We start from the raw sequence: 16,660 nt of genomic DNA, 5'->3' as shown, positions 1-16,660 counted from the left end.
ATAGAATTCCAAGTGAGTGGTGCACTGATTGGTGGCAGAAGGGTGAGGTTCTGATGCTACCAAATAAGAAAGATCAGATCTGATAGTCTCAAAATCACAAACCAGTATGATAAGGTAGTGGCAAGAGCCAGAGGAATGCAAAAGTGAATTATCAGTGGACAGTAGGACATGATGATGCCTCTGCATGAATCATTACTGAGACCTTTTCTGGGCTATTATCCCGTTCTGGAGGGTGTATCTCCAGAAAGATGTAGATGGAATAGCAATAGTCTAGAGGAGGGTTATCAAACAGCAGCTTGAGTAACTTCTGCAGCAAGATTTCATAATTGTTTGGCAAAGATTTTTAAATGATGCAGCAATTATGTGGCATATCTGCATGAGTTGGCATAACATTTACATTATTTAATATGTAAAACTGCCTTCAATTATAAAGTTTCCAGCCATTCTGATGTGTCTGGATATTTTATTTTTAATCTGTCCTTTTCACTTTTAATTTTGATCTTCTCGTTGCTTACTTTCTCTTTTTTTTTTCTCTTACCTTATCTCAATACAGCCTCCTTCCCCCCCCCCCCCCCCCCCCCCCTCGGCACATTTTATCTTGCTGGTCTCCACCCTAACTATTTTTTCCCCCAGATTCTCTTCCTCTGTATCCCATTTGATCTCTCCTACAGTTTTGTCTCCCTCAAGTCTCTCATCCCTCTCCCATTTGTACCCATTGCCTGCCTTCTTATGCAGTTTCACCATCTAACTTCTTGTCCCTTCCACATTTCCCCCTTTTTTTCTCTTTGATAATCTCTTCCTCTCTCCTCATCTTCTTTTCTCTTTCTCCTCCAACCCCTCCACCCCACACATCTACTCCAGACAGGAGGCAAGAAGATAGCAGCACTTCATGCTGCCTCCTGCCATCCAGACCAAACATGGTTTGACCATGCAGGAAACCAAAGTGCCAGTTGAGTCCGGGTGGCAGGAGGAGGCGAACATGGCATGAAAGCAGCACCAGAGTCCTCCTGCTGACAGATGTGTGGAGGAAGGGCACACTGCATCCTTAGTCAGCTATTGCTCCCTCCTGGTTTCCTGCAATTCTGCGGGGATTTCACTGGGACTAGGAAATTCCATGGCAAGGATTTAATTTTGCAGTGCTTGCCACAAAATTGTGGGAGACCAGGGACCCTGTATAAACCTGGAGGAAAGGGGGAGGGGAATAAGATAGCTATTCAAATACCTTAAAAGTATAAAGCACAAGAACTGAGCATTTTCAGCAGAAAGAGAGGCATAACATGAGACATGGAGGTAAACCAAGAAACAACATAAAATATTTCTTCACAAAAAGGGCGGTGGGGAAAAGTGTGTTGTGGGGGTAGCAAAAACTAAGGATCTTTAGTTGCAAGAAAATTATGATAACGTTGGGGACCTCTGTGCTACTGCAGAGGGATGGGTAAATAAGCAAGCTAAATGGGCCTTACATTCTTTGTCATGTTTGCTGTATTATTATTACTGTCATTTGTATAATGCATCAGGCCCATGCAGCTTTTTACAGAAATATATAAATTCAGTTCCTGCTACTTGTAGTCAAAACAGACAGTCAGGACAACACAGACAAAAACAAACAAGAAGCTTTGAGTTAGAATAGAGAAGTATGATTGGGGAGGACTAAACCAGGTGGGTTTAGAAAGAAGCAACTTAAATTGAGGAGAGCTGTAAGGCCTGCGACCTCTTAAGGATCTATATAAGTAAAACATGGTGGATGGGATTGAGAGGATAGGAATCAAGTCAAATTTAACATTTCCTCTCTTAATCCTTAAAAAAAACAAATGTAGGAATTTCAGAGAAGCATGCAGGTAAACCGTAAAGTCCTTTTCCCTTCAACAACTCAAAAACACCTGTTGTATCCTGAAAGCACAGAGGCACCAGGCTATTTCAGATGGTACAGGGAGATTATATTTCCTTATTTTCTTTGCACTTAGTTATAAAAGAACTAGTTCTACAAATTTGCTACAGTGACAGTGAAACATTTTGAAACCTGCATTTTTATTTTTTTAAATCAGGCATAGATGTTTTGGTGAACAATGCTAGTGCCATCAGTTTGACCGGCACGTTGGAAACGTCTATGAAGAAAGTGGATCTTATGATAGGTGTGAACACCAGGGGAACCTACCTTACGTAAGTACTGGGGAAAAGTACAAATTTGGGTTTAACTTTCCAGGAACACGATGGTGAATTTTAATGATAGTATAATACATTATTTTCAAGGCAGCATAAAATATCATTAAATCCACCAATAATTTTGTTCTGTTCGGTCAGGACCTGTAGGTTACTGCTTTCCAGGTAGGTAGGTAGATCTGCTGCAGACCTGAAATGCTCACAGAGATGTGGATTCAGGTCTTACCACCTCTTCTTCCTGAAGTGGTGCTTCCCTTCCACCGTTCTGCTGGTCTCAAGTTCAATTGCTCTCATGGCTGCAGTTTCCCTACTTAAAACTATGATTTGTTAGTTATTCTTACTCCTTGACTTTATACCCAGGCTTATAGTTTATGGTTCTTGCTGACCAGCATCACAATTGTTCCCTTTTTGTGTTCTCCACACACCTCCACAAATCTGTTGGAAAGCATTACCAAAGCCAGGTCTCGCCATGCTTTCGCTACTTGATCTCTGTAACATCTGTTCCCATATTTGTTCTTTTTGGCCTACTCCCAAGATGTCAAAATGATTCAACCACAACAGTTTAATTGAATTCTAAAACATTTTAAATTTACATTTTTAACCTGCTAGTGTACTCTGTTCTTGCTGCTTTTGGATCACTGAGATTTACTTCTGTCTTGGGGTTTCATCTGTATCTCTACACGTCTTGCACATCTTCTGCCTGTATTTATCACCTGCAGGTTTTATATGTCATGATCCAGTATCCAGGCCCAAGGATCAACAAGAGTTAAATAAGCAGGTTTCTTAGCATGTATTTGTATTTATTAAAATTTATTAATAACGTACACCTAGGCCCTAAGCTATGTACATAATAACATACACAATAATCACAGGACTTCAAACTAAAACAAAACGTTACAACTAAAACAAACAATTCAAAGCAAAAACACCCATTGCCCGAGTCATCATCAAATCTGCTGAATTCTCAGTAAAGTTCCATGCATGCTAGATTAAGCAAAATCTTATCCCAGCAAAAAAGATTTTAGGAGGGTTTTTGAAGATTTTTATACATTCCATCAGTTTTAGAACTTCAGGTATTTTGTTCCACATAAAAGGTGTGGCCACAGAGAAGGCACAATATCTTGTCACAGACAAACATACTGCTTTCCATGAAGTTACCTCAAAAATCTCTCTCTCTTGTGATCTAAGATTTGCTTCTAGGCTGATATATTCATAGCAAAAAATTCGTCCATGGAAAGGAGTTGGTGCTGAGGAGCTTAAGAGTTACAAGTAGCATTTTGTATCAACCTCGAAACTGAATGGGTAACCACTGAAACTGCAAAATGGTTGAGGTAATATGCTCTGTGTATTTTTTTGTCAAGTTAAGTGCATAAAAAAGTTTGTGCGCATAAAAAGCACGCCCAAAAACCAAGTGCATAACCCTTGCACAGAGCCGACACACCACACATCTGTCTATAGAGGACAGCAGAACACAAACGAGCACACAAAAACGGCTGCTGCGGCCTACCACCTGGCATCCAAGAAAAAAGCCTAAGTGCAGGGCCTAGCCCACCGGGGGGCTGCTCAGCCTGCCCAGTACCCCAACTGGAGCAGGAACAAATGTTGGCACGGTGTGCCGAGAACGGAGACCAGAGGAAGTCCTGAAACCCCTCTAACTGCCTTTGATTCAGGTAAAACACTCTTCCTCTTTTTTTTTTTTTTTTTTTTAAACCTTTCCTGGGCTCAGCGCTTACTGGATGAGTACAGAGCCTGTTTCCAGCTGCAGGGGGGGAGAGAGCATCTGCTGTTACCACCGCACTTGGCGTCCTGCACCTGCTGCCTTTCATTTAAACTAGCAGCTAAGTCCATGCCGGGAAACTCAGCTACTGGACTAAGGCACTCCTCTGAGGGACCATGGAAATCACCTCAGTAATTCTCAACTGGGGGAGGGACCTTTAGGTATCACCGCAGGAGAGCGGGGCTTTCTTTTCATGAATTTAAAATTTCTCCTTTCAACAAGCTCAAAGCAATCCCCATAGGGAGATGCACGTCCACCATCTGCTGGAGACCGAGAATACTGGCAGGCTGGGGTCACTGATACTAATATCATCTTGCTCTGTCTCCATCTGCTGGCAGGAGAGCATAAATCCACTAGTCCTGAGTCCATCTGTCTACACTAAGGAAAACGAAATTATCAGGTAAGTAATTTCTCAATTTTTCAGACATTGCATGATGTGGAACAGTCGCAATTAAACCGCGAGGCTGGGACTGTTTCTCTTGGACCTGGTAAACAGTTGCCTTCAGATATTTTCACTGTGTTAAATTTGAACTCATTCTCACAAGGCTATATTTTTGATGGGGTCGACTGGTCGTTTTAAACTGTATGGACTCTATTGTAATGGCTGCAGGAGGCGGGGAGCTGGGTGGGGAACAGCTGTTTCGGAGTTCCCTCAGAAGGCTTTATCAGTTATTGTTTTGATCTTAGCCCAGCTTGTTTTCTGTTTTTTTGATTTCATTATTCTTTTTATGGCATAGACATTGACTTTATTTCACTATTTTTTGGACTTTAATTTTATGTGCCCCACTAGCTGTTCTTGAACTAAATTTACATACTGACAATAAAATGGCGCCAAGTGATAGCGAGAACCCTTCTGCGTGCTACAAGTATTTCCCGTGGCATGCTTGCAGAGTGAACTGTAAGACTTATTTGAGCTTTTTATCATGGGTGCTCCTTATTGATGTATTTTGATTGGACTTCAGTATTTTTCTTTGTTTTTTATTGTTTGACACATTGCTTTGATGTGGTTTCCTTTTTTTCCCGATGGTGGGAGGGGACATAGGTAGAAAGGTTGGGCAGGGGGAGTATTTTGGGTGTTTCATTGTGTGGTGAGTGGGGTCTTGTTGGGAGGGTGGTGGAGACTATTGGTAGTGGGGAAACGGGGGTGGTTCAGGGGGTCACTATGCTTGTTACATATTTTCTAATGGGGATTGTGGGTCTCGACAAGGGTCCCACCCTGGCTCCGTCAGAGAATTTGCCACCTTGGCTGAGGTGCTAGTGAAGGAACATTGGCTTATCAGTGTGTTCTGATGTCCTTGAAGAGCCTTTGTTGTTCCTTTTTTGGTTTATTAATGTTCTGTTGTGTTGAGGGTTTAGCTGATTTTGATTTGCTGTTGGGGGGGGGGGGGTAGTTCACGTTAAAAATGATGGTTACACATTGGAGCACTTTACTACTTTGTTTTTGTGGTGCATTCAGAATTATTCTACAGGCTCTTTTTTTTTTTTGGAGGGCAGGGTTAGATACTGTGAACTTGGTTTATATTATGAAGTATTGGTGCCTAAAGTCAACTTCTCTTAAAATAATTTCTTTAAACATTAATAGGATCTCTAATCCTATTAAGTGGAAGTGAATGCACAGTTTCTCAAAGCTTAGAACGTATTATTGCAAGAAACATATCTCTCCAGAAAGAAACATGAAAAATGAAAGCATACTTGGCTTGGCCAGATATGGGCTGCCTCCCATTCATTTCACTGTAAGGGTTGTGTGTATACTTATTCATGAATAACTCACTTCCTTTGCAGGTCTCAGGTTTGAGGAGGGATCCCATGTTTAGATACTTAACTTTACACTTTAGCCTTTACTCCCAGGAGATTGTACTTGTCAATGTCTTTGGTCCTAACAGTGACTGTATTGGGAGACTGTATTGGGATGCCCCTAGAAAGATTGTTCATTCTCATCACCACATTGTAGGATCTCTAGTTATTTAGCAATCTTTGTCAATGGTTATAATTTGAGTGATGTGTGGAGGACTGCCTGTCCTCCTTCCAAAGATTTCACTTTTTTGTACCCCCAGACAAAATACTTGTCGTATAGATGATTTGTTTTCAGATATGTTGATAAGCAGGGGATGGGGGCGGGGGGATGCCTGTGATATTTTGCCTTGTCAGCTTTCTGACCATCACCCGGTCTCACTTATTCTGGATTTGGGAAAATTCTCCTGCCTCTCCCGAATATGGAGGCTGAATCTCTCCTTATTGGGTAAACAAGTCTCTCTTTTTTTTTTTTTTCCCCCCCCATTTATCTTCATTGAGGCAGGGTATTTTTACAAAACACAAACATAATAGTAAACAACTACACGCCTCCATTTTGTGTTAACTACTCTCCCCACCCTCACCCCCCCTCCAAAACCCTCTCACCTCCCCCTTACAGAGAATCTCCAGAAAGGATGAAAGCGTATCATCTTACAATAAGGTGTATCAGTATAAAAGCACAAGGGGACGTAGTAAGCCTGAATGACAAACTGAAGAGTAGTAAATCACCTAGACCGGATGGTATATACCCCAGAGTTCTGAAGGAACTAAAAAATGAAATTTTAGACATATTAGTAAAAATTTATAACCTATCATTAAAATAATCCATTGTACCTGAAGACTGGAGGATAGCAAATGTAACCCCAATATTTAAAAAGGGCTCCAGGGGCGATCCAGGAAACTACAGACCGGTTAGCCTGACTTCAGTGCCAGGAAAAATAGTGGAAAGTGTTCTAAACATCAAAATCACAGAACATATAGAAAGGCATGGTTTAATGGAACAAAGTCAGCATGGCTTTACCCAAGGCAAATCTTGCCTCACAAATCTGCTTCATGTTTTTGAAGGAGTTAATAAACATGTGGATAAAGGTGAACCGGTAGATGTAGTATACTTGGATTTTCAGAAGGCGTTTGAAAAAGTTCCTTATGAGAGGCTTCTAGGAAAAGTAAAAAGTCATGGGATAGGTGGCGATGTCCTTTCGTGGATTGTAAACTGGCTAAAAGACAGGAAACAGAGTAGGATTAAATGGACAATTTTCTCAGTGGAAGTGAGTGGACAGTGGAGTCCTCAGGGATCTGTATTGGGACCCTTACTTTTCAATATATTTATAAATGATCTGGAAAGAAATACGACGAGTGAGATAATCAAATTTGCAGATGACACAAAATTGTTCAGAATAGTTAAATCACAAGCAGATTGTGATAAATTGAAGGAAGAACTTGTGAGACTGGAAAATTGGGCATCCAAATGGCAGATGAAATTTAATGTGGTCAAGTGTAAGGTGATGCATATAGGGAAAAATAACCCATGCTATAATTACACAATGTTGGGTTCCATATTAGGTGCTACAACCCAAGAAAGAGATCTGGGCGTCATAGTGGATAACACATTGAAATCGTCGGTTCAGAGTGCTGCGGCAGACAAAAAAGCAAACAATGTTGGGAATTATCAGAAAGGGAATGGTGAATAAAACGGAAAATGTCATATTGCCTCTGTATCGCTCCATGGGGAGACCGCACCTTGAATACTGTGTACAATTCTGGTTGCCGCATCTCAAAAAATATATAATTGCGATGGAGAAGGTACAGAGAAGGGCTACCAAAATAAGGGGAATGGAACAGCTCCCCTATGAGGAACGACTAAAGAGGTTAGGACTTTTCAGCTTGGAGAAGAGAGGGCTGAGGGGGATATGATAGAGATGTTTAAAATTATGAGAGGTCTAGAACGGGTAGATGTGAATCGGTTATTTACTCTTTCGGACAGTAGAAAGACTAGGGGGCACTCCATGAAGTTAGCATGGGGCACTTTTAAAACTAATCGGAGAAAGTTCTTTTTTACTCAACGCACAATTAAACTCTGGAATTTGTTGCCAGAGGATGTGGTTAGTGCAGTTAGTATAGAGATGTTTAAAAAAGGATTGGATAAGTTCTTGGAGGAGAAGTCCATTACCTGCAATTAAGTTCACTTAGAGTATAGCCACTGCCATTAGCAATGGTAACATTAAATAGACTTAGTTTTTGGGTACTTGCCAGCTTCTTATGGCCTGGATTGGCCACTGTTGGAAACAGGATGCTGGGCTTGATGGACCCTTGGTCTGACCCAGTATGGCATTTTCTTATGTTCAGCCCATCGTGTCTCCGAGCTTCAAGCCCTATCCTCTCGAGAACCGTCCCTCAGGTTCACACCAGGATCCATACAACTACGCATGGTCCCCTCTTTTCTTTCGAAGATGGTTTCTCAATTTCATCTCAACCAAACCATATCTCTACCATCTCCAGATGAACGTAAGGACTCTGAAGACTCACTCAGTCTTCGCCACCTAAACGTCGGCAGATTCCTAGTCCGATACCTGGAAAGATTGGAATCCGTACAGAAGACAGATCACCTATTTGTCTTCACAAGGGGAAGCGGCCTCGCGGGCAACCATAGCCTGCTGGATCAAAGAAGTAATCAAGCCGGCCTACGTAGAAGCAGGAAAGCCTCAGCCTCTACAAGTCAAGGCACATTCCACAAGGGCCCAGGCAGTGTCCTGGGCTGAAACCAAGATGCTGTCACCCGCCAAGATCTGTCGGATGGCCACGTGGTCCTCCATACATACCTTCTCCAGTTTTACCGCCTGGATGTCCAGGCCCTGGAGGACACATCATTTGCAAGGGCAGTACTAAGTGGGCCACGGGCAGCCTCCCACCCGGTTCGGGAGTAGCTTTTGTACATCCCATTGGTCCTGAGTCCATCTGCTACATGCTAGGAAATGGAGAAATTACTTACCTGATAATTTCGTTTTCCTTAGTGTAGACAGATGGACTCAGCATCCCTCCCACGGCTGCCCCAAAATCAGGAAACCTCGGGTGACAATTCCCATGAGAGAGACAAGCACGGGTAAGCCAGGTATTACCCCTAGTTCAAGACACCCATAGTTGCCCGGTGTCTGCGTTTTTCGGTTGAGCGCATTGGCGGTCTCCAGTTGGAAATCAGTTGAACCAGTCCTAGTTGATTGACTTGGTTAACTTGATTAACTTAAGTTATTAGAGCACACATATATCCACAATTGCTTTTTGAGGAGAATACTGAAGAGCTAAGCTTCCTGCATGGGTATATGTAGGCTGACGTCAGCTTGAAATCTGACTCAGTCTCCCATCTGCTAGCAGAAGAGCACTATACCCATTGGTCTTGAGTCCATCTGTCTACTCTAAAGAAAACAAAATTATCAGGTAAGTAATTTCTCCATTTGCCCAGCCAATGCAGACTTGCCCAAACTAAGTACATATATGGCAGTGGTGGGCATACTGCAGCCCGTAGATCATGTCTGACTCCCTCAACGTTTCCTGTGGCCTGCAGTGGTAAATCAAGACCCAGCACATCTGGCAGCAATAAGGGCAGAAGGTATAGAAGCTGCTTTCTGCCTACATCAGTTGTATTGGGGGGAAACAGAAGCAAACATGTAGGGGAGAATCTGGAAAAGGTAACAGCGCTGTTTCAAAGAGGCACTGGCACCTCTGACGTAGTTACCGGTAAGTTAGTAAAGTGAAATTGTAAAATATTAAAATTGTAAAATATTAGAGAGATTCTGTTCCAGACATCGTTGTTTACATGCTTCTAGTTTGGATCTGTATGGATTTCATTTGGTTTTCTGCTGTGTCTGAAAGAATTCTGAGTTTTTAGTTTAAATATTCCTGTTGTTATCTTGGGATTTTTTTTGCCAGTGTTTATATCTAAAATTATAACCTGAGCCTAGACCAAACACTCTGTCCCAGGTTGCTCTTGCTTTTGTCCTTTGGTTCAAGTAAACTATTCTTCCTGTTTGCATCAAGATAAATGTAGGATTTTGTTTTTTTGTGATTTCAGTCTACCACCTTTCACAAGCACTTGCATCTTCTCAAGATAACGAATGAGAAAAAATTAATTTAAATGTTAAGCCCTGGCATGTAAATGTGACTTGGGAACAATGCTTTGAGATGGATGTCTTAATAGTCTCTTGAAGAAATCAAAGGGAAGCACTAAGGTTATTGTACCATAAATGAAATGGACTGCTGTTTTCCGAACACATGAAAAAGCATCTTACTCTCTTGGCAAGATGTTTCTTTGTGGTGTTCCTGCTCCGTATTCTGATGTCCGCTATATGTGTCCTCCTCTATGCTAAGAGCTGTAAATAATGGCTTGCGCGTTTTACACCAGTGAGTCTGAAGCATGCCTTAGCTGAAGAGTGCGCTGAAATTATCTCCCGTGTCTTTCATTTCAATTGTGGTTTTGACAGCTGTAAGCAATGATGGAATAAATAATACCAAGATAGTTTTATTCATTTAGAAGCAGATTAACATCAAAATGAAAAGCAGCATAGATCAAAGTCATGTAAATCATTCCTTGTAATGAAATTCAGGCAGCGACTGTTTGTTAGTGAAATCTTAATTGTCCTTTTTGAATTTCATATCCTAGCACATGAGCCATCTACAGTTTGAAGTTCTGAATGTTAAATGTTTGAGGTTAACGTGTTGTAAATGAGAAAATGTTTGTGAAAGCATTGGAAATGTTTTCCATTATTATTCACTGATGCATATGAAACTATAATGAGAAAAGAAATGATTGCTGCCTGCAGACCCCCTGACATCTTGGTAGCATCCATAATAACAGAAGGAATTTATGGTAAAAAAAAAAAAACAAAAAAAACTGTCCATGAAAATGATCAAGAATGTGATGAAATTAGTGTTATGATATTATGCATGTTGAAAAATTACTGTTAGTGCATTTCTGTTTTGAAAGAGAGGTTAAGGCACTTTGGTGGCCACCTCCTAAATTTCAACTTCCTTACAAGCTAGTCCAGGAAGTGCTGTAATAAAAGGAAAAAGGGAGATGTCTCAGTTTCTTGAAAGTATAATGGAGTAAGTTTAGGAGGAAATAGACCATTTTGAAGGAAGACAGATAGAGGCTTCTTTTTTTTTTTTTAAAGAGGTGGAAACTGAACTTTAGACGTACAGACCCTAGTTGCTGCTTTCCAGGGTACATGCAATTAGAACTGAATGGAAGTAGAACTGCAAGTTTATCGACCCAGTGCTGGGGAGCATATCTGGACTGCAGTCTTCCAAGTCCTGCCACAAATTTGCTATTGGATTTAGGTCTGGGCTTTGACTGGGCGACTCTAGGGCATTCAGTTTCTTCTTGCTTTTTCTTTGTGCTTAAAGATCATTGTTCTGCTGAAAGAATCTTCTCCCCAGAACAGGACTTTGGCAGGCAAACAGGTTCTCCTGTAGATCTTCCTGTACTCTGCACCATCCATCTTTCCCTTGATTTTTCCCAAGCCTCCCTGTTCCCCGCTGCTGGAATTAATCTCCATGACATAATGGTGACATCACCTTTCAAGATGATGTGCTGTTTGTTTTATACCACACATATCGCTTGGTATTAAGACAAAAAAGTTCCATTTTGGTGTGATTGAAACTCTAAACTATCTCCCACATGCATGCAGTACCCCCTAAGTTTCTTTGTGGCATATCATATGGCTTTTCTTCAGCAGTGGCTTCCTTCTGGGTACCCTTCCATATAGGCTGTGTTTGTAAAGTAATCTTGAAATCGATAAATATTTTCTCCAGACTCAGCCAGAGCTATCTGTAGTTCTTGTAAAGTAAACTGAGGCTTTATAGTAACCTTCTGCGGCAATTTCCTTAACCCATGGCTACTGACTTTGGAGGGACAACCTGATCACGGCAGTGTCTCTGATGGCACCAAATTGTTTCCATTTGACAATGATGAATCTAGCAGTGTCCCAAGGGCTATTCAAACATATTGAAATTTTCTTATTGCCTTCCCCCAAATCTGTACCTTTTGAATAATGTTATCCCGGCGTTCCTTCAACAGCTCCAGCGTGTTTTGACCTTTGATTCAGATTTACTTCATACAACAGAAACAGCTTGATTTATTTTATCTAGGAGTATTTAATTCGATTGTATTAACTTATTATGGGCCTTGCTAATTTTTTGAACTGAAGCTAATCTGAGTTTGCTGTGATAAAAGGTGTAAAGATTTATGCAATCAACTTTTTTTTTTCTTTTTACAGTATTTAATTTTGGAATATTTCTATAATAGTTATTTCTTTATGAAAGTGTAGAGTATGTTGTACAGATCAGTGAAAAACTCCTACCTTAATGCATTTTGATTTGTATTTTTAAGATGGTGTGAAAAATGTACAAGAATATGAAGACTTTTACAAGGCACTGTATTTATGTTCTTAATTCTGCACAATTTTGGTAACTCTCTTCTCTGGACTGCCTCTACTTTCAAAATTGGACACAGTACTCCAGATGAGGTCTTGTCAATGAACTTTACAAAGGCACCAAGGCTTCCTTATTTTTCTACTGCCATTATACACCAGGGCCTTGTCGCACTGTTATGTTTTTGAGATAATTAAATATGATTACCACAAGATCTCTTTCCTGTTTGGTGCACATCAGTATTCTGCTATTCATTAAGTACTGTTTTTTTAGATTTCTCCACCCCAAATATGTTACGTGCCCCGCCTGTGGCAGTCTCATGCTGCGGGCTCACCTCCATTGTTCCACAGCGGGTCCCGGGATGACCTCCCTCGTGGTAGTTGCTAGGCCCTGGCGTCCCGCGGCGGTTGTTGGGCCTTCCACTGTGCGTTGGGCAGGTGGAGACCCTCCGAGGTGGTCGCCATATTGTTCGTGTGGTCGCCATCGCCATTTCACTTGATCGCTGCCCTGTCTGCGGATTCAATCCATGCGCACGCCGGGTGCACAGCCAAATGCTCAACTTTGCCGGGTGCATAAGTTAACCCTGTGCGCACAGCAGCGCACGCATCTTATTGAGCACGCATCCGACCTACACGCACAACTTCGGCGCACCCGGAGCGCATAACTCAGCCTCCCAGTGTACGCTTGAACGCACAAACCAGAGTTTTCTGCAATCCTACACATACAAGCCATGGCAACACCGGACAAGAAGCTCAGGGCCTCTGCCCAGTATGCCACATTAGAGCTGCGCAGCACGAAGAGGCCACAGCCCTGTGTCTACAGTGCGAGGAGGCTCTGGGTGAACCAGGCCAAGGCCCTCTCCAGCCGGCACTGGGATTTGGATCCACCGACAGTAAACCGGATCTGGCTACCCCCAGCGGGAGCCTCCCTCAAACGGGGCTCCCCGGGGACATAGCGCCTCTCAGTTTAGACCCAGCATCTTTCTCCTGGGTAGAATTCTTCAAAGGCCTACATACCTTTGTCCACATGCAACCGGCACCCCCAATGACACAACCACAGCTTCCCCCAGAGGACCCTAACATCCCAGGACCCTCTAAACCCAGAGAAGTGCCCATCCCACCTCAAAGCCCCAACGTTGGAGACACTGACACCTCAGACGAGGATCAAGACTCCCTGGAGGAAGGGGAAATTCCTCCAGGAACGGAACCCTACCAAACGATGAGGCGGTTCTTTGCCAAAGATGAGCTATCAGACCTCGTGGCTCACAGCTTGAAAGAGCTCGCTATCCCAGGCACAAGTGCCGTGGGGGAACCGAAGACAAACCTCCTCCTCGAGGGACTCCATCAGGCCTCCCGCCATTTCCCTTTACTGCAAGCCGTTCAAAAGCTGATTGACCTGGAATGGGAGGCTCCGGAGGCCACGTTCAAGGGGGACGGACCCTGGCAGCCCTAGACCCCCTGGACCCCGCCCCCAAAGATCTCCTGGCATTTCCCAAAGTTAATGCCCTGGTCTGCGTGGTTTCAAAGTGTACTACCATCCCAGTCGAGGGAGGAGCGGCACTCAAGAATACTCACGACAGACGTCGGGAATCCATCCTCAGTCATTTGTATCAGCTATGTCGCTACAGATCTCGGCCTGCTGCGCCATGGTGACACGTGCCTGCTTATCAAAGACCAGGAAAGCCACCACACTCATCGAAGCACTAGAACCAGCAGTATCATTCCTCAAGGATGCGACCTCCGACCTGGTGCGCACCGCAGCCAGGAGCATTTCGTCCGTTGTGGCAGCCAGAAGGAACTCTGGCTCCAAAGCTGGTCAGCTGACGTGACATCCAAGACTAGACTCACGAGAATGCCCTTTAAGGGAACCCTCCTGTTCGGAAGCGAACTGGAGAAGTTAGCCGACAAATGGGGCGAATCACCGGAGGACAAGAACAAGAGAAGCCAGCGCCCCTCCCCCCAAATATCTAAGAGCAGGGGATCACTGCACTTCAAACTGTACAAAAGTACATATCAAGCATCTCGCCCCGCAGGCAGGGACCAGTCCTTTCGGAACAAACACAGCAAACGGGAAGCTGGCGCGGATCCAGACCCCAGCCGCACCCCGCAATGAAGATCAGCCAACCCATCCACAGGAAGAAGCCATAGGGGGCAGACTTGCCCTATTCTTTTTTTTTTATTATTTATTTTATTTATGCAGTTTTACAAAATATTTAAACAAGATAAATTCTCTTGAAAAGTAATACAGAGAGAGGCACAATAATACAAATTTAGGAAATTTTTTCAAAGCAATACAGAAATTTTCTCTTTCTCTAATATCTAGCCCACCATTTTTGGGGGAACGTAATTACACAACCTAAAGAAATAACATATTACAATACAAGAAAATTAAGCCTACTACCGTAGCATATAAGGATTAATATACTCTAATTGGAACTAGATTCAATGTTCCTGGATTCTGGGGGTCCTGGAGGAACTTTCCCTGCCAAGAATTGTGATAGCTATGGAGGGTCATAAAATACATAGGAATTACCATTATGCTTAACTAAGCATTTACAAGGAAACTTCAGGAAGAAAGACCCTCCAAGCTGCAATACCTGTGGTTTCATAAGGAGAAAAGCTTTCCTCCTTTTTTGAGTTTCCCGTGCTACATCCGGGAACACTCTTAACATTACACTCCAAGAAAAGCTCATTCCTATATTTTAGATAACGTTTCAAAAGCCATTCTCTATCTCTAAAGATAGATTTACTATCAAAGTAGCTGGTATCGCTAATTCAGTATCGGAAGTCTTTAATAATGTTGATATATCCAGTAGTTGTTCTTTAGCTGGAACCAATTTAGTTATTCCTTCTTCGATATCGGTGGCAGTTCAGTTTCATTTATTTTTAACACTTCCAGGATATCTTTTAAAGATATCCCGAGGTGAAATCAACAAAATCTTTGGAAAGTTAATAAATCTCAAGTTTTTGTTCCTGATTATATTCTCCATATTTTCCATTTTTAACGCAGCACTTTTTCTCTCTTTCAATATAACATTTTGCACTTCTTGAATGTTTCTAATTTGATCTCTGTTATTTACTATTTGTTGCTCTAAATCAGCATTTAAATTTGCGACATTTACTTTTTGCTCAGATTCCTTCACTGAATCATTCAAAGATTTTATTTGCGAGAGGATAGAGGATTTCATTTCAACGATTGTGTCCCAAATTGTTTCCAGAGTGAAAATAGCTGGTCTTACCACAATTGGCTCAGTTCGTACATCAGTTCCTCCTACTGCCCCTCCAGAATAGTCCAGTATTGAGTCCTCCTCTTCCCCGATCTGGCCCACTGACTTCTTTGGGCTTTCCTTTTCTCCCCCGTCCAGCCCCACCGGACTGTATCGAAAAACTCTTTGGTCTGACTGTGTAGCTTCCTGCACGGGGGAGCTCCAGCTTACTGCCGGGTTCACAGGGGGGAGTTCCTTCCACAGGGCTTAAAGGTGATAGAGAGTCAGGGAGAGAGGGTAGCTCTTCTTCCCCTCCCCCCTCCCTCTCTCCAGCGGCTGAGCTCCTGCACTTGAATCCTTTTGCACCACATGAAGATCCATTAGACTGGTCAAGGAAGCGTTTGAAGGGGCTGTAGGGTATGGCTCACCTCTCGGCTTTCTCTTTCGTCCCATTCTCAAAGAATAAACTTCGCAAGAAATATATTTTTAATTTAGTGTTCTGGAGCTTCTCGCGGCATTCAGCTACAGAGCGGCCATCTTGGTTATGCCCCCCCAGACTTGCCTTATTCTACCAAGGATGGGTCGAGATAACTTCGGACAAGTGGGTCCTAACCATCATTCGAGAGGGATATTATCTGGACTTCCCCAACATTCCTCCAAACAAATTTGTGAAATCTCCCTGCCATGACCCTTCCAAGAGGACGGCAGTGGAAACCACACTGACCAAATTGCTCGACTTAAAGGCCATAACGCCAGTGCCCATGCATCAACAAAATACTGGGTACTATTCAATCTATTTTATCGTTTCCAAGAAAGAGGGTATGTTCCGGCCCATCCTGGACCTCAAGTCCATCAACCGCCACCTGAGGGTACCTCACTTTCGCATGGAAACCCTGCACTCAGTCATAAGGGCGATACAGCCGGGAGAATTTCTCTCATCCCTGGATCTGTCAGAAGCCTACCTGCACATCCCAGTCCATCACGAGCATCAATGTTTTTTACGCTTCGCGATCCTGGACCACCACTATCAGTTCCGGGCACTACCCTTTGGGCTAGCCACAGCACCCCGAACGTTCACCAAGATCATGGTTGTAGTGGCGGCGACATTGAGGAAAGAAGGAATCCTCGTACACCCATATCTGGATGATTGGCTGATTAGGGCAAAATCCCCAGAGGAAAGTCATCAGGCGACTACCAGAGTCAGAACTCTACTGGAGAACCTTGGGTGGGTGGTCAACACAAACAAGAGCTGCCTGCAGCCCTTCCAATCTCTGGAATACCTGGGAGTCCAGTTCCACACCAGA

General features: G+C 43.0%; 1 protein-coding gene across 2 annotated transcripts in view; it reads left to right on the top strand.

Moving 5' to 3' along the window:
• HSDL2 (hydroxysteroid dehydrogenase like 2) overlaps nucleotides 1-16,660 on the top strand; it is a 151,211-nt gene that overhangs the window by 83,180 nt on the left and 51,371 nt on the right. For both annotated transcript variants that reach the window (XM_029614299.1, XM_029614290.1), the window contains one exon: nucleotides 2,046-2,160. In XM_029614299.1, coding sequence (XP_029470159.1) covers nucleotides 2,046-2,160 — 115 coding nt within the window. The remainder of the gene's footprint in view (nucleotides 1-2,045; nucleotides 2,161-16,660) is intronic.

Source organism: Rhinatrema bivittatum, chromosome 1 (genome assembly GCF_901001135.1).
Source record: "Rhinatrema bivittatum chromosome 1, aRhiBiv1.1, whole genome shotgun sequence".
NCBI classification, from domain to species: domain Eukaryota; kingdom Metazoa; phylum Chordata; class Amphibia; order Gymnophiona; family Rhinatrematidae; genus Rhinatrema; species Rhinatrema bivittatum.
The sequence above is the reverse complement of the archived record's forward strand: the minus strand, read 5'-3'. Positions and strand labels throughout refer to the sequence as shown.